The sequence below is a fragment of the Aythya ferina genome (assembly GCF_964211825.1).
Source record: "Aythya ferina genome assembly, chromosome: 1".
NCBI lineage: Eukaryota > Metazoa > Chordata > Aves > Anseriformes > Anatidae > Aythya > Aythya ferina.
In genome coordinates, this window is record NC_140296.1 from 15,672,201 (window position 1) to 15,695,427 (window position 23,227).

At 40.0% G+C, this 23,227-nt stretch overlaps 1 protein-coding gene across 5 annotated transcripts in view; it reads right to left on the reverse strand.

The window, feature by feature from the left end:
* Positions 1-23,026, reverse strand: part of PDGFD (platelet derived growth factor D) — a 144,763-nt gene extending 121,737 nt beyond the window's left edge. The window contains exon 1 of one of the 5 annotated variants that reach the window (XM_084506357.1): positions 22,405-23,026. In XM_084506357.1, the coding sequence (XP_084362483.1) occupies positions 22,405-22,534 (130 nt within the window). In that variant the 5' untranslated portion in view covers positions 22,535-23,026. The remainder of the gene's footprint in view (positions 1-22,404) is intronic. The other 4 variants (XM_084506359.1, XM_084506356.1, XM_084506360.1 and 1 more) reach the window with 4 other exon arrangements.
* Between the last annotated feature and the right edge of the window lie 201 nt (positions 23,027-23,227).

Genomic DNA, 23,227 nt, shown 5'->3' on the forward strand with positions numbered 1-23,227 from the left:
ATTTTTAATTGCAGCAACACTCATTCTTAGATCATAATACACTTCTCAATAGAAAACAAGAACAAAGTTTATTAATAACAAACACATTAAGTTATTCTGAAGAAATGCAAATATTGGTCACATTTCACTGTGCAGTGACATGAAAGTTTTGCTGAGAGCCTTCTGAACTGTAGTTGCTAGCACACAGCAGTACACTCTGTGATCTCGCAACTATGAAGATTTGACAATCTATCTTGGAAACAGGTTTTCACCTACAGGAAACTGGTTCATATAACTTTTGGGATCAGCTCCTAATTTACAATGTACCTGCATGGACACAAAAAATAAAAATCCATGTATTACACTAAACTGAATGTAGCTCAATTCTTTTCTTACAAACAAATCAACAAGTCAAACCAAGCAGTTTATTTAACATTGCCATTTGTCATACTCATATTGTGTAAATGTTTGCAAAAAGAAAACAAACAAACAAAAAAATCTCTTTCCGGGTCAGTAAGTAAACATGAGCTTAATATTATTGAAGCTGATGGGATGGAAGTATGTACCTAAGTGTTGCCTTGATTCAGGGCCTAAAATAAGATTTAGTTCACACTGAACTTTTTATGTTCACACTGAAAGGTGCTGGAAGGAAGGACACAATCTGATGGAGAATTCTACTAGTGTAAATGTTCTTGCTCACTTTCTTCCACTTAAGCTAACAAAAAATCCAAGATGTTCAAAGCTGTAGAGCTCATCTTTTCCAGCTCTGACATTTAACCACCCCAATGGGTTGTATATGCCTGGTATTTAGGAATATTAACATCTCCACTTTCTGCAAAAGGCCACAAGGAACAGAGAGATCTATTCCTTTATGTAAGCATGAAACTGTCTTTTAAACTGTTTGTACATATTTCCTTATTTTTAGTAAAACTTTCTTAATGTTTCAAAGCAAATTAGACTTTTGCTTGGTGAACTATTACTTAATAATTACAATATGCTTGAAGGATCCACAGTAACATTAAATATACAAAGCGATCTTATATTGATTGAGTCAGCACATTTACGGGCGAATGGAATTTTAAAGCTCGTTCCTGTGTGGATGTGCCAAGGCTACATGTTTGCTTGTCAATTCCTACTACTGGATTTTTAACCAATCTGAGACAGAAGGAGTTTTAAGATACTGTATTTCTACATGGTCAGAAAAAAAGAGGAAGGCATCTAGAAGTGACTCTGCTAATGACACCATTCAAAGAAAAGATGCAGAACTGGAGCACCCTCATCAGGCATCAGGGAATCCATATGAGCTTTCACCGTAAAGATTAAAGGCATTACGAAACCAAGCCTTGTTGGTCCACTGCTCACAAAACAACTTAGTGTCACTCAGAAAGGCATTTTAATAGCTTAGAAATCAAAAACCTAATTTATTTGTCCTATTAGCTTTCAACCACTAACGTTGCTGGCACAGCAGTATAATGTTAAACTGTAGACAAGAGTGCAAGTTCTGCATTGCAGAAAGGACTGGAAAACAAAGAAAATGACTAGGAACATCTTCCTATTAGAAAGGGTCAGTTTGTCAATATGTAAGATGATCATTTTCTATAAATATACCAAGAAGTCAATTCCAAGGGGAGAAAATCACCCAGGCTAGAGGACAGAGTTTATCTGGGAACAAACAGACATAAACTTGGCACAGGCAGACCATGGTCGGAATTATAACAAGGTTGCTAAGCAGCTTTAGTACAGCCAGTAGGACCAGAAGCAGTACAGAATATATTATTTTTAAGATGCAGCTCACTTGACCTGTGTATGGGGACTTGGACGGAGGCAGCCCTTCCAAGTGCAATGTGCAAGCTAAGAAAAGAACAGAGGTGAGGTACCAGCACATATTCTACAGCAAATAAAATCTGTGAATTTTAGCAAAGGATTTTGTATGAACTGTGAATTATGCTAGGAATACCGCCTATCAGAAAGATGGCTACAGCTATGTTAACAGAGAAAGATTCTGGCCTCAGGAAAAATGTTGCTTTACGAGAACACAGCATACAACAAAAAGGTGTGATAAGTGAAAGACCAACTGTGGGTAGCATGAGGCACTACCTACCCCTACTGAAGTCTAGAAAGGAGCCACATGGGGAAATGAAAGACAGAAATTGATAGGCTTATGAATAAGGACAATTATTTAGCTGAAGAATGAATGAGGAGAAGGAAAGACAATCAAGCTGACAAGACTCCAGTCAAGTAGGCAACAAAACCCTTGGAAGTGGATGACAGCTTAGAGAGAACATACTGTTGAGAAATGTTAAGAACACTGACTACAGTGATCTGCTCACAGCATTAAACACCCATTTACATTTGCTGCTGTTCCTAAGCCACAGTTCTCAGCACTTTTCAAGATCAAGTTAAGTAAGGAGAACAAGAAAGCCATCTAACATTTGTGAACCTAATGAAGACATTGAGGGAAAAGATACATAGATGCAAGAAGAGAAATGAAGACTTCAGCTTTATTTTATTTTATTTTATTTTATTTTATTTTATTTTATTTTATTTTATTTTATTTTATTTATTTTATTTTATTTTATTTTATTTTATTTTTAATTATTATTGTTATTATTACATGCTTTCAAGGTGCAGACTAAAATTAAGAAACAAAGTGCTATCATTATCTTCAGTTCCTTTATTCTGAAGAAGCCTTACCCACAGTGGAATGGTATTCAAACCAGAAGATTGAGGCTGAGACCTTTAGCTTAGATTATATTGAAGTGCTACTTTTCAGTGGATCAATAGATGATAATCAGAGCAGAGGACAAATGGTCACTACTTGTCCAAATCATTATCTCCAACATACTCTACACATCTGCCTTTGCTTTGTTGTTTAATATAAACTCAGTAAGAGCCAAGAAGAAATTCTTCAGCCAGTTGGTTTATATGTCCTGGTAAGAACTGCTGGAACAGACCAAATCAGTTGTTCTGATCAGTCTACTATTCTTTTTTCATGATAATACTTGTGCCAAGCCACAGAGGATGGCTTAAAACAGCAAAATGTATGAGATTTTTCTAATACCAGATCACAAAATAAAAATTATTATTATTGTTTTTATTAATTCTACTTGGATTCATAGCCTTAGAAAAATGCAGCTGATTTAATGATAGTTTCTATTCAATTTCATTCAGGGACAAGTTCTGCACAACAGTAGCAAGGTCATTCATTATCTTCTAGGGCATATGGTCAAATCCAGGAGTGTCTTAGTATTGCTCAAAACTTATTAAACCATTTGTCTCACATTAGATGCAATCAAATATCCTTCAGAAATATTCTGCATCAGACCTTCTATCATTGTGATTTGCATGAGTGAATTTATTGTGCAAATAAATCCTTAAAAGACCTCCACAGAAACACTGTTTTTCAGATAAATTGTGTTCAATAATCTATTCCCAAAGAGGGCCAAAAAAAAAAATCCATCTCAGCTTTTCTGTGCAATGTTATTTATACATCATCTCACTTCTGCATATCTATTTGCTAGCTTTTTCATGTTTTTTTTTGTTTGTTTGTTTGTTTGTTTTGTTTGTTTGTTTGTTTGTTTTTTGGAATAGCTTGTATATTCAAACAAAAGATATCTCACAGGTGTAAGACAAAGCAACAAGACAAAGCTTCTATTGGACACATCTGTATTTCCTTACATTTGGATTTTTGGTGGTATCTGATCCTAAAGCTTTCCAAGCTAACTTTGACGAGACAACTGATTTATAATTATACAATTTAAACTATGATGTCTCTGTGTGGACAAAAGTACAACCTCGTAAATATGTTATTAACCCCAACAGTTGGAAGGAAAAAACGTCAAGGGCTAAATAAGAATTGGTTGGCATCTTTCCTTGGAAAAGAATGAAATAGAGCATGACAACCCACAACGTTCTATTTTGTTGTAAATATGCTACACATGAACCAGACACAGCATCTGGATGTCCAGAAAAATAAAAAGTTTCTGGTCGCAAGCGTTCTGGATTCAGAGCTGTTGCACAATACTGAACAAACCTTAGATTCTCATGGTGTCCCTACAGAGATATAAATCCTAGTCTGATTTCCAAAATGTGATTTATCTCTCTCCTTCTCCCATGCTGCCTGTAGCCTACGATAGGTGTTAATGTGTATTCTACCTTAAGATGGGGATTGCACATTAACTGCCTTTACTTGCAAAGTTTAGATATACACACCATATCTCCATTCTTAGTGGCACGTAATCTCTCTGGACTCCTCCTCTCCTTAATTTCTCTTGACTACTACAATTTTCAAGAATATGCTTCTTCTTATGACTCTTCCTTTCTTCCTTTGTGGGTTTAAATTCTGCTCTCTGAAATACTTATAACTCTCTGAGAAATAAAAACATTACTGGATGGGGATTTCTGAAAGCTCTCAATTCTCTATTCCCATTGAAGTTGCTGATAGCTTTACCATGCACTCTACTGGGATGAGTGCTGAGACCAGATTTCATGTTGTAGTGCTTCCATAAATGTATGTCTAGGTGTACACAAAATCTATTTTATTTAATACTTAAGCACTCAATAACATCTCTGCTTTGAATTTGCTCTGTGCTTATATTCCCATTTGTGAAGTGTCCTAATAACTACTGAACTTGTTGGCTAAACTGAGGATAAAAGCCTCAAAGGTATTACATTTCTGTTGCTTTTCTGAGGACAGGCAGGAAAAAAGAGAAAAGAGACTCTATTAATGCCTCTCCAGGAAAAGGGAAGCTGCATAAGCTTTATTCTTACTGGTCAGTAGGCAAATCAGAAGGGGAAGGTTACTGTATGCTTTAAGACTGTGAAAAGTTTCAAATACAGCTCACATTTCACAGCACAGCCTACCAATGAGGTACAAAGCCCAAAGAGATCAGGTTGCATTACTTCTGCCGTTCAAAGAATTACATTTTATTTGAACTCAATATATTAAATAAAGTTTAAGCCTTAACACAATAAGATTTAGCCATTTTATATATGCACTTAGGTTTATTTTAAACAAGGAAATACATTTTAAAACAAATACTAAATATGTGTGGGATTACTCATTTTTTCCTTGCTTTTAGAGCTGTCAGTCAAGAAGGAGAAATGGCATCTTATATCATGTGAGTGGTAGAAAGCTCTCAAATACCTCACATTCCACAGTTCAAGGTGCTGGAACACACATGGAAGTCAATGACCACACGTGCTACAGCTGCACATCCTCAGAATTGTCTTTTGTCCTTCTGAACTTATATCACCCACCTCTCCCATGAGGGCTTTACCTGTGTTATGACTTCTTTCCATGTCTTTACCTAAGCTGCTATCTAACCTCTTGTTTTCTACGTCCCCTGGGAAATGATTAACAAAGACTATAATGAACAGGGTTTTTATTTCGGTGCTTAACAAGTCTCTTCTTTTTTGCATTAAGCCAAGAATAACTGCTGCCCAGAGATTGTGTTTTTGAAAGTTTTTTAAGCATCTGAAAAAAACAAAACAATACAAAACAAAAAACAACGAGAGGGCCTGGTTCTGCCCACCTCCTCCTCTGCATGCTTTTAGTACCTCATTCTGTGAAGAAACCCTGAGCTGTTACCAGCTGAGTTGTTGCAGGTCCAGGGAAGAAATCAGCAGGCACAGGTTTCTGAGTCAGTGTTTTGTTCCCACTGGGTTTGGTGGTTTGGTCAGGATGAGGGAAGGAGGCAAGAGAGGGAAATGAGGAAGCAGCTTCAGTCAAGCAGCATGAAACAAACACAACTGTAAAGATTTAGGAAGTAAAGGGCTCAGAAAAGTGTAGATTCATGTTTGCATTTTTGTGTTCATACAACTAGCCCATAATAAGAGTTATGTTCATAGGGATTCTGCTAGAAGACTAATGAAGTTCTTGACATTTTGGGAGTCAGCATTCCCTTCCCCCCTCCCCCCTCCTCCCCACACACACATATTTCCCCTAGTACTTACAACTCTGCAGCAATCTCTGGCTTGACTTTCACAGCTGTACCTTCAACCAAGCATCACTGAGAGATGTTTCCTTGCAAGCAGTGATTTCACCTCCTGCCAGAAACCTCTGACAAATTCATCCTCCATGAGTCAGAGCCTAATGCCATTACGAGGTCTAACCCAGCTGGCAGTGGCGATAAATACTAATCTCAGTTGGCCTCTGTACACATAAAAAATTGCTAACATGAGATCTTGTGCAAATATGTATTTTCTAAGTCTATTTAATAAATGCCCGTGATCTTGAAAAAAAAGGAAGGAAAATCTAATCTTAAACCTGCCCTTATTCCAACAGCAGTGCCAGCCCTCCACATTTTATCACAAAAGCAGTGGTAGTGAAGGTACTCCTTGAAGCTCACACTCACAGAGTGATGTATTGATATCAATTGCTCGTCAGAAATAACCAGTATAATGCCATTGTTCATCACTCTGAAGAAATCTTTAATCTTATCCTAAAGATGCAACTTTTTGAAGAGATCAAGAATACCTCACATTTCTTAGAGTGTGATAAAGACAGGCATATTTTCGGGTACTTCTCTGAGCTTGCTGTGACCTAGTTGCCTAGACTTGCTCTGCACTGTGTGATGAAAGAACATGCATGCAGAAGGTAATTCATCCAGCCTGAAGATGGACATCTAAGCCCAACAGGATGAATGGCTCTCTGCAGGAGCTTTTCTCACCCCCTCAATTACAAGGGAAGCTTAACAAGACACCCAGTTTTTCAGACAACCTAAATTTGGTAAGATTAACTTTCTTCTCTGTCAGTTATATTTCTGCTTCATTGAAGCACACAGTAAGGCAGCATGAATCTAAATGTAAATGTGTAAAAATCCCTTAAACACAAGGCCAACACACACATACACACACACATTTTTGTAAAGTCCTGCAGCCAGAACTTCAGATAAACTGACTGACCGACTGCACTACATGTTTTCTGGTCTACTGTGGGGTTGGAAAAATGGACTGATTCACATCTCAGGTTTCAGCTGGGATTTGAAGCTACTAGTAGGAGACCTAGCTTCGTATCTTTAATTTTAATCTGAGTTTTCCTTTTTACTTTTTAGGCTTGCTTGTTTTAAAAGAATGTTTAAAGATACAGACGTTAAGGAAATATGTCTGCAATTAAATTTAACTTAGCACAAGATATGGTAATTATTTCAGCTCCCTAAGAAGATGAACTATGTCTCATCTAATAATATTTATAGCTACTTTGTCTCACTATATATTTGTTGTGCATTCTGAATTTCATGATTTTTAAGATGTCAGAGAACATACTTTTAATAATGAAAGTGATTGTTTTGACTGTAATTTGCATCAAACTGTATTTGGATAGAAATCAGGATTCAATTAAAATGTGCAAATCCCAGCATTTTAAATAGCTCTTAGTTATATAAAATTACCTTGATTGTGCTGAAAGTGTCAGAAAAAGTACTGTAACATGTTTTGCATTCAAGTCTGATTTAGTAAATAAAGGAAATACAGCCTATTAATGAACTCCCACTACTATTCACATAACAGTGGCCATATTTCCAAAATGATTTATGGGCTCCAATATAAAATGAATTGAAAGTTAACATCTTTTTGAAAGCATCTGTACAGGTAATGTCCCTATTTGTATTATGAGTGTTTTTCTCTGCAATGCTGACTTTGTACACTTAAAAATCTTACAGTCAGTAATTCTTGGTTTTCATTTATGAACTGAATGAGAAAATGAGCTTTTCTGTTGCTGTTTGTCTGTTTTGTTGTTGTTGTTGTTGTTGTGGTTTTTTTTAACCTCAAACTTACAAAGACAAAAAATAATAATAAAAATAAAATAAAATAATAATAATAATAATAATAATAATAATAATAATAATAATAATTCTATACTTTCCAGGGAAATTGAAACCAAGAATAACAAAAGCAAAATTTCTGTTTAGCAGCAATTTAAGCCTCAGATTTTTTAAAAATGCTAACACCAGAATTCAATCCATAGTAAATATAGGAAATACAGATAGTTAATGAAGTATATCCTACTGTGACATGGCTGCAAAACTTAAGCTAGCCCAAAAAGATAAACATAGTTTTTCAACCCCATACATAATTAAGGAAACAGCAGTATTTCAAGTAGTAGAATTTTTAGTAATCCAATACCACATATTATAACTTTCAGTGTATTACAGTTTGCTCACTTCTTCAAATAAGCTGTCATGATTTTAAATGTATTTCTTTCCCAAACTAGAAAGCATGCATTTTTGATTAACAATGTTTTTATCACATGATTGAACTCTACATTTAAGGAAAAACTCCCTCAAAAACTAATCATAAAGAGAAATTTGCAGATGTTATAAAATTTGTACAGAATAGTCTCCAGAGCATAGCAGGCCCACCAGCATTCATTTTCAGTGTAATAGATGTAAACAATACAAAAAGCAAATAGACCTTCACAATGCTATTAATTTTATCAAGATCATATGACATCAATTCTTCAAAACAATGCAGGTTTAAAAAGCTTTTCATTGAAATATAAAACATGATTATGGCTGAGAACAACACATTTATTACTGCAGTATAAAAGTTTTATATCTAGACAGCTCCAAAACTCTAGAAGCAGAGAAGTGTGACCTGCTTTTCTGTGTCTATCAGAACTATAAAAAGTCTTGCACAGAGTTTGTACAGAAGGATGTAGGCCTGTAAATAAACAAACAAAAAAGTAGCATTTGGGCACTGGAATTTGGAGTTAGGTATCCAGAGATGAGTATCTGCTTATTACCCGTGCCTATTAGGAGTGGATAGTGGAACTAAATGAATATGTGATGCTTTGCACTTTAAGAGAAATTCTAACTATAGTGACATAGGAACATTTTCACTAGCTGATGATGTCATTTAGTCCATAACAGCTTTATTTTTTCTTTTCAAAACAGAAATCAATAGAAAAAAAAAATAATTCTGAGGTTATTCTTTCAGGAAGAGCTCAAGGAGTAAGAGACAAATCTTACAGCGTACAAGTTGTATATTATATTTAGAATGCTCTGTGGAAACACAGAGTATTTGCACTAGAACCAAGTAATTCTGCAAGGTATTTTAGTGCCTTTCTGTAGATAAACTGCTACACACACATACAGGCGAGGAAACACCATTCATTCTCTCAGAAAAACGGGATGGGGGAGAAGGTGACAAAATACAGTAAGATCCCAAAACTAAATCCTTGAAAGTCTGGGACACCAGAAATCTCTTTGAAGAAGCCCTATGTCTTCCACTTAACACCCCTATCACAGGCAACATGGATGGTAGGCCAAACCATGCTTGTGGCAGAGAATTTCTCCAAGACAGGACAACTGAGGCTGTCCGAGGTGTATTCATTATGTTTTAGTTTGGAGGCTGCCAGAATAATCCCAGGGAGAGGCAGTCACCACCAGAGGGTAATGCATCTCATAGAAGAATAACTCATAATTTACATGCTTAAAATTAGATGGTATCAGCAGCTGCCTCAGTGGTGATTGAATGATCCTGATGGATTTTTGAGACACAATACTAGAAACTGTTTTCTCTCAAGATTCCTCAACCATATGTTTCTTTGCATACAGAAAGGTCTCCAGCTACCAGACATAGAGAAAAGCAAACATAAAGACACCGCTTCTCATGTTTTCTCTAATATTCCTTTCTCCTCTGCCAACCACAAAGGAAAAAAGCCATAATTGTTTTATACATGGTTTAACCAGTTCTGTTCCTTCTCTTCATTACTATATGTCAAATAGGAATCATTAGCAGATGAATCTAGAAATACCTGTTAATATTGGAAGCATGGACCTCCCTCAAACTGCAATGCCATTAACAGTTTCATTACAGTTAGATTCCTCTCAGCAAAGATCTCTAAAAATTGTCAGATTACAGCAATGATTCAGTGTAATGCTCAAATCAGATGCTAATTAAGCTATCCGAATACCTGAACTTTTGCAACAGAAAAGCTATAAAACAGATTAGCATTTTATTTACTAGTCATTAGTGGAAGATGAACAGCAGCTGAAATCATACTATGTTAATAAGGTCATAATTACAATAAAATACTTTTGTACAAATTGAGCACAATCACACAATATTTAGAATTACATTATTCTAGGTCTTGGAAGTAAGGTGATGACAGGTGATGATCTACACCCAGTGTCAATCGTCCATGGGAGGTGCAAATGATACACAAGGACATGAAATGACACAAATGATGTGTCTCACATGAGTCTCATGTGGGCTGACTCTCCCACACTACTCAGTGAGGAATACAGAGACCAAACGTACATCTGTTTGTTCTAACAAAAGGTGCAGTACTCCTTGGAGGAGCTGCAGAAAGTCAAATGTGTTGATGTATTAGACTGTTTGCTGACACAGGGCTAAGCTGTGACTCAGTTCTTCAGGCAGAGGGGAGGAGGAGGCAGGAGGAATGCCATCCAGCACAGGCTGGAACAAGGGGATGCCCTTCCATGTCCGTCAGCAAGACATGGATGAGGTAGTACAATAATGGGTAGAGAGTACCCTTAACATACTACCCTATTTCTTCTTTAACAAGGCTGCAATCAATTGTACTTCTCACCTAATGTGACTTTTAATTTCATTTTCAAAATGAGATTAACGGTACTTGTCTTGTCATTCTAAGCACTGTTTTTAGTCTTGGCAAGAACTGAAATGAAAATGTCTCTGTTGCTAAGGGTTTTGTTTTGTTTTGTGGTTTTATTTTTTATTTTTTCCCCTTTTATTCTGGTTGCTTTCCTTTGCATTATTATAAGGGCAAATATTCAGCCAAAGATTTGCGAGGGCTATGCTTTGTTTTCAATATGGTAAATCTGGTGATTGGACAGGTAACAGAAAACTTCAGCTTCCAGAATTGAGGAAATTCTCTTTTTCTGGGCTTCAGATGTCAGCTCTGAAAAATAAAAAATTACCAACTTCTTAACAGAAATGGTACATGTACAGGAAAAAAAATGGGCACTCCAAGTGATATCATTGAGCAATCATTGCTGTTGAGAACCCCTTACTAGTAACCATGAGAAGCAAGCCCAGCATACCTCAGCTGTGGCTTTATAAGAAAGCTCTGCAGCTTTCTTATAACAGATGAGCTCAGTCTCTAGTGAGAGCTCCTCAGTTGTCTTCTGCACAGCTTTTTCAGCAGGCTCACTCACACCTTTTGGAAACCCATGCAAGATGCTGATTCATCGGTAAGATGTTCAGCCCAAGTCATTGTACAGAACAGCTGGGATTCGCATGCTCAGGTCTTCTATTTTACCTTGAAGTTTTAACAAGTTTTAAACTGGCAAGACCATCAAACTCAAAAGAAATCAAAAGAAAAGAGTGATAATACCATGGAGTTCATGCTGGTTCTTCTTGTAAGTACAAGGTTGCATTTTAGCCAAAATAAAAGTAAAATAAAAACTGTTCACCCTGGAAAAAAGAAGGCACGGGGGCGATCTGTGGTGGTTTCTCCCTGATGGGCAGCTAAACTCCACCACAACTATTCTCTCACTCCCCATCATCAAATCAATAGTGGGAGAAAATATGATGAAAAAGAGCTCAAGAGTCAAGATAAAGTCAGGGAGATGGCTCACAAATTTACTGTCACGGGAGAAACTGACTCATCACAAGAAGATTAATGTAATTTATTGCCTACTGCTAACAGACTAGAGAAGTGAGAAATAAAAGTGAACCAAAAACACCTTCCCCCCATCCATCCTTTTCTACCTCCTCCCCCCAAGTAGCACAGGAGGAAGGGGAATGGGGGCTGTGATCAGTCTCTGGCGCTTCATCTCCACTGCTCCCTCATGGTCCCTCTCTGCCCCTGCTCCCCCTGGGGTCCCTCCCATGGGATGCCATCCTTCCTGAACTGAGCCTGCAGGGGCTGCCCACAGGCTGCAACTCTTCAGGAACTGCTCCCACACGGCTCCATACCACGGGGTCCATCCCCCAGGAGCCAACTGCTCCAGCATGGGTCCCCCACGGGTGGGCAGCAGCTCCCCCCAGACACCCTGCTCCTGCATGGGCTCCTCTCCATGGGCTGCAGCCTCCTCCAGGCCACATCCACCTGCAACACCGGAGGCTCCTCCGCCCATGGGGGCGCTGCAGCATGGAGATCTGCTCCATGTGGGACCCATGGGCTGCAAGGGGACAGCCTGCTCCACCAGGGGCCTCTCCACGGACCGCAGGGGAACTTGTGCTGCCTTGTGCATGGAGCACCTCCTGCCCTCCTGCTGCACTCCCCTTGGGGGCTGCAGGGCTGCTTCTCTCTCAGCTCTCACCCCTCTCTCCCAGCTGCTGTAGTGCAGCAGATTTCCCCTTCCTTCAATCTTCTCTCCCAGAGGCCCACCCAGCATCACTCATGGCTTGGCTCTGGCCAGCAGCAAGTCCCTTTTGGAGCCTGCTGGAGCTGGCTTTGATCTGACATGGGGCAACTGCTGGGCTGTGCTCACAGAGTCCACCCTTGCAACCCCTCACTATCAAAACTTTGCCATGGTAATCCAATACAGAATATTATCAGGGGGGATTTGAATGCAGGGTACTAAGAGAATGGAGCCAGGTTCTGCTTGGTGGTGCCCAGAGCCAGGACAGGAGGCAGTGGGCATGAACAGGCACACAGGAGGCTCCCTCTGAGCACCAGGCACTTCTGTGGTGTGTGGTTGGGGGAGCCCTGGCACAGGCTGTCCAGAGAGGCTGTGGGGTCTTCTCCTTGGGGATCTTCAAAAACTTCTCAGACATGGTCCTCGGCAGCCTGTTTTGGGTGTCCCTGCTTAAGCAGGGGTTGGACCAGATGGCCCCCAGAGGTCCCTTTAACCATTCTCTGATTCTGTTATTCTGGAAAGGATATTGATTTAGAACAAATTAGCACAGGAAATGGTTCTCTCCTGCCCATGTGAACAGAAGAGAAACAGAAGACCCATTAGGTTACCACGCTGGCTGTCGTCTTTAGAGAGAAACAAGGCAGCTCTGGGTATTTGTTTTCAGGTTTGGGCAATCATGTTGAAGGCCTCTTTGAAAATGAAGTGCCAGAAATACACTGTCAAAACTCCAGTGACATGTACTTAAATTTGTAATTACTTCATTGCAAAAGCATATATGGAAAAATATTCTGTCTCTCTTCTGATAAGAGAAATAGGAGACACTTTTTTACTCAGTCAATATTTTGACTAATGGCTTGCCTAAGGTAAGTTGAAAAGCAATCTACCTGACAAGACTTGACTTTAAGTCCTGCAAGAGTTGGTGATAGCACAGAAAATAACAGTAGCATAAGGAAACAGCACTGCTGTAGGCTGTGGAGACAAATCCTTAGACAGGATCCTTGCACAAAAAATAAAAGGCAGCACCTGCAAGCCTTAAAAATACCCTGCATGTATTGATAAGAAAAGCTTTTAAAATCAATTTTCAAAATTAATTAATTAAACCAACATATCAAATCATTGTTATTTCTTTTTGATGGCTCTCCTCTGTTTCCTTATGTACTAGATAAAACCAAACCCAAGGAACATGCAAAGAAACAAAAAAGCAGAATTGCAGCTTTCCTGCAGCTTTTCTGTTTTGGATTTTGTTCGGAGGGCAGAGTGCCTTTTTTTTTTTTTTTCCTGCTCCATGCCAGTTACTTTCAGGCATGCAAGTGAAACCAAGATATTTTGGTTTTATGCATGCCATAACATGGTTGTTTTGCATGGTTCACCATTCTCCAAAATGGCTACCCATGGATTCTCACTCAATACATCTCTCAGCTCTGAGACTGGTTGCAACTCTGAGGATAAAAGTGGACAGGAGACAGGATAGACACAAGACATGTGGACATCACTCGAGGGTGCTGCAAGGTGGGGTTGCCACAAGGCTTCCCTGCAGCACCCAGTTCTCGGAGGTACCATGCAAGACATTTTGAATACAATGAACAGAAAATGTCAAAGAATTGTTTTTGGAGGTTCATAGGTTTCCAAGTGCTACTTATGTAAAGGAGATCACACATACAATAGGAGCAAGCAGATAGCTACTACATGATGTGTCAATTTTACCTCTTGCTTAGGAGAAGGAAACTTTGGCTCCCACTTTCCAGGATCTAATGAATGATGGGAACTGGTGAGAAATGCATATCATGTCATAAAGCTCTACAGCGTGACAAGTGCTAATTACAAACAAAACCAAAAGCAACCCTTTGCAGGCAAGAACTGTTCTCTGCCATTCCAAGGATGGAAGGAACACACCCTTCCATCAACCTTATTACCATACTGTGCACTACCAGATCAACTGTGACACATGCAGGCACAGGGATCTAGGGATCCCAGGTCACAGTTTATGGGCAGGAATGAGGCAAACCCACATCTCCTGTGCTGACCTCAGCATAAAGATGACTCAGTGTTCCTTATGAGCAACCCAAGACAGAAATGTGAACGTGACTTAGAGCAGCAAGGGAACACGCATACAGTCTGATCTAGGAGAGAAACCAGAGTACAGTAACGCTGGGACTTTCTGTTGATTTCAAAGAAGCAAATTCTCCATAGGCTTCTGTGATGAGGTTTTAAACTCTTTTACTGACATCTTGATGTGTTAGTGAAATTATTCCTATCAGTGCTTATCCCCTGCTGAGGCATCGTGATTAAGAAGCTGTGTTTGTCCATTTCCACAAAGAATATAACGGCATTATTACCATCTACTTGCCATTTTCATGCAACACTGCTGTCACTCATTTGCTGAAGCGAAGTATTTATCTTTCAAGCAAATTCCTGGTTGAAAAATTAAGGCCACAAGGGTACATGAACAGTTTCCAAATTCCACAGTACATCTGGTAATCAACATTCTGTGTACCTATTTTTATTCCTTCTCTCTAACTAGTCTGGCTTGCTGCTTCATTCTCAATCCACTTTTATTGTGAGTCACATCAGATTAGAAACATGTTCAACTATGAGAAAAATCTTCTGCAACTGATCCAAGAAAAAACAATAACAAAAATCCACGCATATTACACTTTGGGCTTTTTTAAACTTAAAAAAAAAAAAAAAAAAAAAAAAAAAAAAAAAAACAATGCAAGAGACTGTGAAATACTGACATCTTTCCTTAAAGTCTTATTTAGAAATGTACTGCAGATCAAGTCTCTTGTAGGATATCCTGTGCATGACACATAAGATTGTCAGTACAGGAGGAAAAACAGCAAACCACCAGGACACATTTGCTACGCAATCTGTAATTACATCAGTTGCTTCTTCATCTCTATGAGTGAAAATTTCATTTATTTTTTTTCCAGTGTGTGGACACTAATTAAATATCTTAACTGTCGGTATTGTAAAATTTACCTACACAACAATGAGAAGCTCTTTGTTGAATTCCTGAGCCTCTTCCTTTATCCTGCTTTAACTCATGTAAAGTGTGAGCCAGACCCTGCTGCAGTAAGAGCTGATGGAAGTTCTGTCATTGATTTCAGCGCAACGAAGGTCAAGTCTGCTATTTTTCAACTTCTTCATGGACCTGGTGTTTTAATAAATATTTTTATAGAGTTTAACAACACCAACTCCCAATGCACAGCAGGGCTAAAATACATTGGCAGGAAGTTTGCACAGAAGGTAAAAGTGTGTCCTCCTGCACCATCCCCAAATACACAGAGCTCTGACTGCCAAAGCAGAAATAAGGGATGTTGGCCTTCACAGCATGGGACACAGATCAAAAAGGAAGCATGAAACTGAAGATTACTCAAGTACAATAGGAAGCTTGAGATCATGTAGGATTTATTCACTACCAAAAATATTAGAGCCAAACCCATGCTCCCAAAAGAGAATCTATCCAGTTTGACACTGTACACAGGACGCTTCCTTAGCTTTGTAAACAGGAGATTGATTTGAAATAAGCTGCCAAGTAACCTAACCCACTCCAGTCTTTTAGCCAAGAGATCCTCACCAGAAGCAATGATATAAGTGGACTCCTTTATTCAAAATGTGGTATAATGTAATCAACCTCTTAAATATAATATAATCAGCAGCTTTGGGGAGGCAATCCTTGGATACAACTTGAATCAACAAACTAGGAGTACTGCTAAATTTTCCTGCATTAGCAGACAAATTCTTACTGCAGAAAAAATCTTACTACAGAGAATGCCAACAGAGAATGTTCACGGTATCTCTTAGGACCCATTTAGTTTATTTTAAGTGGCAAATCTCTGCAGGTCCACAAAGCCAGCACAGGCAGAAGCAAACTACTCAAGGGCTGAGAACATGCTATGAACATTGAAAGTTAACTCAAGGTTTCTTATCTGGGAAGGCAAAATCAGATATTGCTATACAAGTAACAGAGGACAAGGGCAAGAGGAAGGGATGCGGCTGGGCCCAGAGCTGTGGAAGAACCAGATTTCATGCTCCTGCTGCTGCTGTGCATGGGAGAACAGGTGAGAGTGCAGAAAAGTGAGAGGGGGATGGAAGAGATGGGGAAAGCAGCTGCTGGTTCTGGGTGAGGATGTATTCCACTAATCCCCATTTCTCTGTCAGCAGCAGTAGGTGCCATTACAGACTCACAGAACCGCTGAGGCTGTAGGGACCTGTTGAGGTCATCATTATTGCTCTGGAGGCAATAAGGACCTGGGCATTTTGAGGCCTTTTGGACTCTGGTATCTCAGGCAGCTACTTTGCTTGTGTTCAAAGACAGTCCTGTAATATATTTTATTTGATGTTAAAGGGATCATCCTATAATTTGCTGCAGATATGTTTTAATATAAGGAAGACTATCAGTAGGAAAACATTGGAGCATAAAACATTCAGATTTGTACCACACCTTTTGTAAACGTACTATTATTAGAGTTATAAAATGAAAGCCATTCCACGTCCTTCTAATTTTGCATTCCTAAAGGGGCTTCTTGTTGTAAAAATAATACATATTTTGTAGATCTGTTCTTTTTATGTAATATTTATATCTTGTCTAAGGAAGGAGTGCCAGAAATGTAATGAAGTGAATATGTATATTATTTTGTTGAAAGAATTTCTGTCTTCAATCATCTCTTTCCCTATAAATTCCTTTTTACTTAATAAAAAGTTTAACAGCATGTAAAGAACTTCAGAACTTCTACTTGCAGCCTGGACAGCTGTCAAACACCTTTAAGTTTCAACTCATATTCCATGAATTATATGGCTAATGACAGCACATAAAGAGGATCTTAACTACAGGGAATGGTTTGGCTCAAATATCTGTCTAACAATTCATTGTTCAACAGAATTTTTAAAAGTTACATTAAAACTGGATTTTTTTTTGTTTTGTTAGTATTCTAAAAAAAAAAAAATGTTTTCTGGGTTCTTTCCTTAAGTTTCTAATGTTAATTTAGTAACCAATAATATTGCATGCTTATTCTGATTTCCCTGTTCCTGTGTCCTCTGACTTATGTATTATATACATGCATATGTGCTATACTGTACAATATTCAAAAGACACAACATATATTATGTGTATGCATATGCATAACACACCTATAATACGTAAGCATTATATTTATATATATTGTTATTTTAAAAGAATATTTGACAGATACTGCAAACACAAGAGCAAATGCTTGTACTCCTTCTTCATCATAAGACACAGTTAGTTTAACTGGACACAGTCACACTTTCATATAAACTATCCAAGCTTCGTTACCATAGAATCCCGCAGGATGTAGCCCCGTGTCTTTAATGGAATTATATGGATCTTCTGTTTAAGCACATGACAAATGTTACTGCACTAATGATTCCCCATGAGTTTCCTACTTATGCCTATTCCTAGGTGCTTTATAAAACATATCTCTGTGGGATCACAGTTAAAAAAACAACATTATTTTGCAATTTACAGCAATGTTCCCTTTCTAATAACCAAAGTACTACAATTATCAAGTTTTCTCTGCAAGGCCTTTAATAATTAGCTGTCCTAATTAAGTCCCATACAAATAAATGTATCAAAAAGAAACAAGAACTACTGGGAGACTGGCTGGAGTGTTTATAAGTAAAGCAACTTCCACTGTGTGATATACATCTGCTCAATAGAACGTGTTTTGAAGCACCTTTAGAGACCTCCTTAATGCTTGCCACTGAGTCAGGGTTGCAATTCTCATGTAATATCCTTTGTTACTTCAGTCCAAACAGTTAATTATACAGATAAGAAACATCATCAAAGTCAAACAATCACAGACTAAATTGCATTACTAAAGGTAAATTACTAAATTATTTTTTTTTTATCTGATGAAGCCTAAAATTTATTTTAATTATTTTGCAGTTGACACAATTTTATGTTACCACAGTCATTTAAAAAAGAATCACAAAAAAAAACAAACAAACAAACAAAAAAAAAAAAACAAACGTATACAATATTTTATATATTCTATACTATAGAAGAACTCCATAAATGCATTCCAAGGTTCCTATACCAGTAGTGATACAACAGCCATTCTTACGTGGTATGAAAAAAGATTCAGTCCTGTCTTCTCCCAAGAGCAGATGGTTAATGCTCATCTCTTGAGAAAACAGACCAAATTATCAAATACTTTTCTGTGTGCTTATGCATAGACCAACACAGGAAAGCGGAGGGTAGAATTAATGGTACACATCATCTTGGACAGCCAAAAGCTGTTGCTATTTCTTCAGAATGTTGAAGTACAATTCTTCTTTGTATTTCTTTGGTGTGCAAGCAAACTAAGGCTTGGGAGCTCCTAATTTTTTGGATTCAAAATGAGAAACACATGACCCCAGAAACATATCTCAAGTTGTCTGATGTCACATTCTCTAAGCCACCTCAGGAGACACCAATTCCATGGCTTCTGGGTGTTACATACTGAAACAATCTGCCACTATGCTATGTTCTTTGCTATGTCTATGCTTTTTATTTAAACTTTGGATTTTGAAGTTTAAAATATGCATAGTGATGCTTAGTCTGAGTACACAGATTAGGGATAGATTGAGCATTCATACAGATGTTTGTTCATAACAGATAACAACAAATAACTGATGTTTCAGTTAGACAGCATACAGTAAATATTATTTAGCACTTTTCATCTCCACTTTTCATCTACAAGAAAACATAAACAACAAAAATGCCCAATTTCTTGTCATTAGGCAGCACTACCTGAATAATGCAAATAGGGAAACTGAGGCAAATGGAATCATCTCAAAGCCTTTTGTGTGGAATTCTGATGATTTTCAAAATGCTTAACAGATAATGGCATTAATAAAGACTTTAAATAAATACCATTACGTGTGCTATAAATGTTTCTGGCATCTGTAGGACACTTTAAATTATTGATTAGTGCTACACCGGACAGAGCTGAATCATCAACGCCTGTCCTTGCACGATGACAAGAGGATGTCTTGTAAGCAATTTATTTATACTCTTAATATCTTCAGCAGGAAGTACAGTCTGGTTAGGTTTTACAATCATTAAATAGGAGTGATTTTATATGCATTGCCCTTCATCTATAGACTTCTTCCTAGAGCAATCTCAGCCTTAAGTGAGTGCAATTACAAATAGGCCAACCTCTTTCAGCCTAAAAGAAGAAAGACAATCTGGAATCTTGCACACTAAAAAAGGTTTATTTTGGCCAGAAAGAAGACCAAGGATCCATATTAAAGCTCTGTGTATTCAGTTATCCCTAGTTTATCCTGCTTGGAGGTAACAGAAAACTGGAATCCAAAGGATTGTTTTCTTTTTTAATAAAATGTGCAGGTGGTCTTGGACTTGCCAAGATATAATATTTTTTTTTAAAGAGATGAACAGATCTGGCTTCCTCTTCAGTATCTCTCTTAATTCCACAACATAATAATCATGATCATCAACCCAGGACATAATATTAAATTAGTTTTTATCCCTGCTGTGCATTTTGAGACTGTTGGAACATATTACCCCCAGTGTATTGTGTGCTCTTAGATCCTATTCCATATTGTCACATCTTCAAATATTTACAATGCAAAAAATATTGTCTGTCTCACTCAGCAATGCAACCCACATGTCTTTAATGCAATTCCATATCAGCACTTCAGATCAAAACAAGACTCTAAAAATTATAAAAGACAGAAATACTTTTAGTGGCATACAGCCAAGTACGGTCTAAACACTTTGCTTGTGAGCTTGTCACATGCATGCAATATTTGGAATACAGCTCATAACCTTTGGCTGCACAAATATAGAACTTCAGTCAACAAACTCAAGCAACAGTTTGATTCGCTTGAGTAAAATCAGGCCTATCGGCAACTGACCTGCTTTAGATGTTGTAAGAAGATGCCCAGCTCCACTGGCCACATGAGAACATGCTGTTCTTTGCAGAGAAAAATCAAGATTCCCAAGTGCCAGGAGAGAGCAAGGCAGTATTGCAGTGGGTTGGAGGTCTGCATGTGGTCTTTCTAAAATTGTGTTACCTTCTCATTACATGGATCACATCCATTAAAGGGCTACAGAGATGTCTGACCTCTGCATGGGTTCATTTTACTACATCCATACACAGCAGGCCTGACTATCATACAGCACACTGAAGGTCCATCAAAAATAACGTACAGTTTCATATATGTATCTCCCATTTTCAAATGGCCCACTGCCAGCCCACCTGAAACCCAGCAAGTTTAGTCATTACAAGGTGTCAAAGTCTGATTTAAAGGTACAAAGTTTAATCACAAAGTTAAATATCACATCTAGGAAAAGAGCAATTCTCATGGTAGCCCCAAGAAGTTACTTCACTAAAAGAAGTTTTCCTCTTTGGAGTAGAACACCCATCACACTGCCAATAACTTGAAAACTTTATTCATATTGTGGGTTACAGATTTCTCTATTGACTTTACAGAGAAGATCAGAGTAACCCACATTTTAAGTTTTAAGTAAATTGCTGTAGTTTTCCATCAGAAAGCTTGTTTGGAGTTTGACTTGGAAGGAAGATTGCTTCATTTAGTTCAGAGACAGTTTCAGCTCTTCTGAGACATTTAAGATGGCAGGCTAACAAGTCATGAATCTTGATAAAATACACAACAGTTTTAAATGATGAAACAGAAATAACGGATGTAGGCTTTTATTGCAAACACATACATTTTGTATTAGATTAAATTTGATTTCCAAACCAAAGTAACTGCAATTTTGTCTTGTTTCCAGATTTGCTATCTCAATTCTAGACAAAAAGTCTCTTCACCTTTCCTATGCCTTCATGCACTGACAAGGGAAGGTATACAAAAGATTACTAAGTTCAACATGACTCCAAAGCCGAATCAAAAACATCTCCCTAGATCAACTGTATACCCATTACAGGAACTGTATACACACTGAAAAATAAACACTGGCAAATGCAGAGTACAATCTTGGAAATGTCTCAAGTGAGTGGGTTTTTAAAAAGGGTTTATAAAAGATATAAATTCTGGCAACTGTAAAACATTAACTTGAAGACCAAATGTAACTCTGTTACTCTTCAGGAGAACATCTTGCATTTCCCTCTGCAAGGTATGGGGCAACAGGCAAGATCAGGTCCTCTCACATGAAGCTGGTACACAAAAGGGTCACCAGACCAGAGGCTCACCCCCCTTCCCCAACCCAAAGCCTTGGTTTTCTTTAGCCTTCATCATGAGCAAGTGTTTTCTAAAGGTAAACTCCAGTTGTGTTACTTCTGTGCAGCCTCTGCAGTCATCCACCACGAAGCCACGGCTTGGCAGCACCTTCGCTGTCCAGGCTGAGGCCATCCTCCACCAGCAGCCTGCAGCAGGCAACGTGCCATTGTTTGAAGACTGAGACCACTGCTCCTACCACACAGGCAGTGTCTCAAAGTCCCCATTCACCCTTCTTGGTGTTCACCACCAGTGGACATCCCACCTCTGCCAACTGCGTGGCTGGCACAAGAAAAGGAACCCATCCTCACTGGGCACTGCCTGACAGACCCCAGAAAGCAGCCAGCCATGGTTCAAGACCCTGCAGCCTCAGCTGCCTTCGGCCAAGCTCAAAGCAGGCCACCAGCAGACAGCTCTTTGGCCGAGCCCCATGAGAGGAGCCCAAAGTAGTGGCCAAGCTCCTGCTGAGCTCCCCTCAGGCAATGGCAGTGTCCCACCCTGGGGCTCGTTGGGGCACATGGGGGACACAACGTTCCTCAGAGGGACACGGGGCTCCTCAGAGTGACACCGTCTCCTCAGAGGGACGCGGGGAACACAGGAGACTACCCCTCCGCCCTGACGAGCTGGGACCCTCGTAGACCCGTGCACTCTGCGCCGTGTGGAGGGGACGTGGTGGTTGCCGCCGGCTCCCTGCAAATCTCCTCGGAGTTGCCCGAGAAGTTTGGGAGAGCCCGGAGGAGCCGTTATTGGGCAGAGCTGCAGCCTCCCTCCCGCCCCCTGGCCGCACGCTCCCGGGACGAGCCCCGCAAGAACCCCGGGGACGGGACACCCCGACCCACGACCGACCCCCGGGGGAAGGGGGCGGTAGCCCTCGGGACGCCGCCTGCGAACCGAGCCCTTCGGGGAATAAAGAAGGCAGAAGGACGCTTACCATCTCGCCTGATGTTGGAGGACCGCAAGGCTTTTATAGATCCGCTCTGGGCAGGGGCGGTGGTGCCCTGACGGCTGCAAAAGTTCGCACAGACGACGGCGTAGAGGAGGAGGAGGATGAGCAGTTGCATTGGGATCCGCTGGGCACGGGACCGCGGCTCTGCAAAGAAACCTGGCGCTTGCCTCTCGCAATTTATCTGTCCCCCACCCCCTGCACTTTATGGTTGTTGCTGTCGCGGGTTGCTGGAGGTGCAAAAATAAAATAAAATAAAATAAAATGAAATAAAAAATTAAAACGGAGCCCGAAATCGCAGCCGGAGCTCCCGAGTTACTCTCCCAGCTGCTCCTAAAACTTCCTGCGCTCTCAACTTTTTTTTGCTGCTTTTCTGGGGCCGTCCCGAGGCAGCAAGGTGAGGTAGAGATCCCCCGGCGGGGACCCGCCGCCCCCTCCCGGGCCGCAGGCGGGGGCTGCCGCAGCCGCGCTCCCCTGCGGCCGGAGCCTCGCAGCGCCCCTGCTCGGCTCGGCTCCGCTCGGCTCGGCTCGGCCCGGCCCGGCTGCAGCCGCCGCTGGGGTCGGGGGCGGCCCGGGGGTGTGGGGAAGGCGGCCCGGGGGTTGGGAGGGAAGGGAGGCGGGCGGGAGCCGTGCCCGGGCCCTCCCCGCGCTCCCGGCCCGGGGAGAAGGGGTGAGGGGAGGGATGGTGAGAGGGGGCCGGCCCCCTCCGGAGCGCCCCCCGTCCCCCATCTCGGGTTGGGCAAGGGTGGCTCGAAGTACCCCAGCTGCTGCAGGAAGCTCGGGGGCGCAGCCAGCGAGGACACGAAGAGAA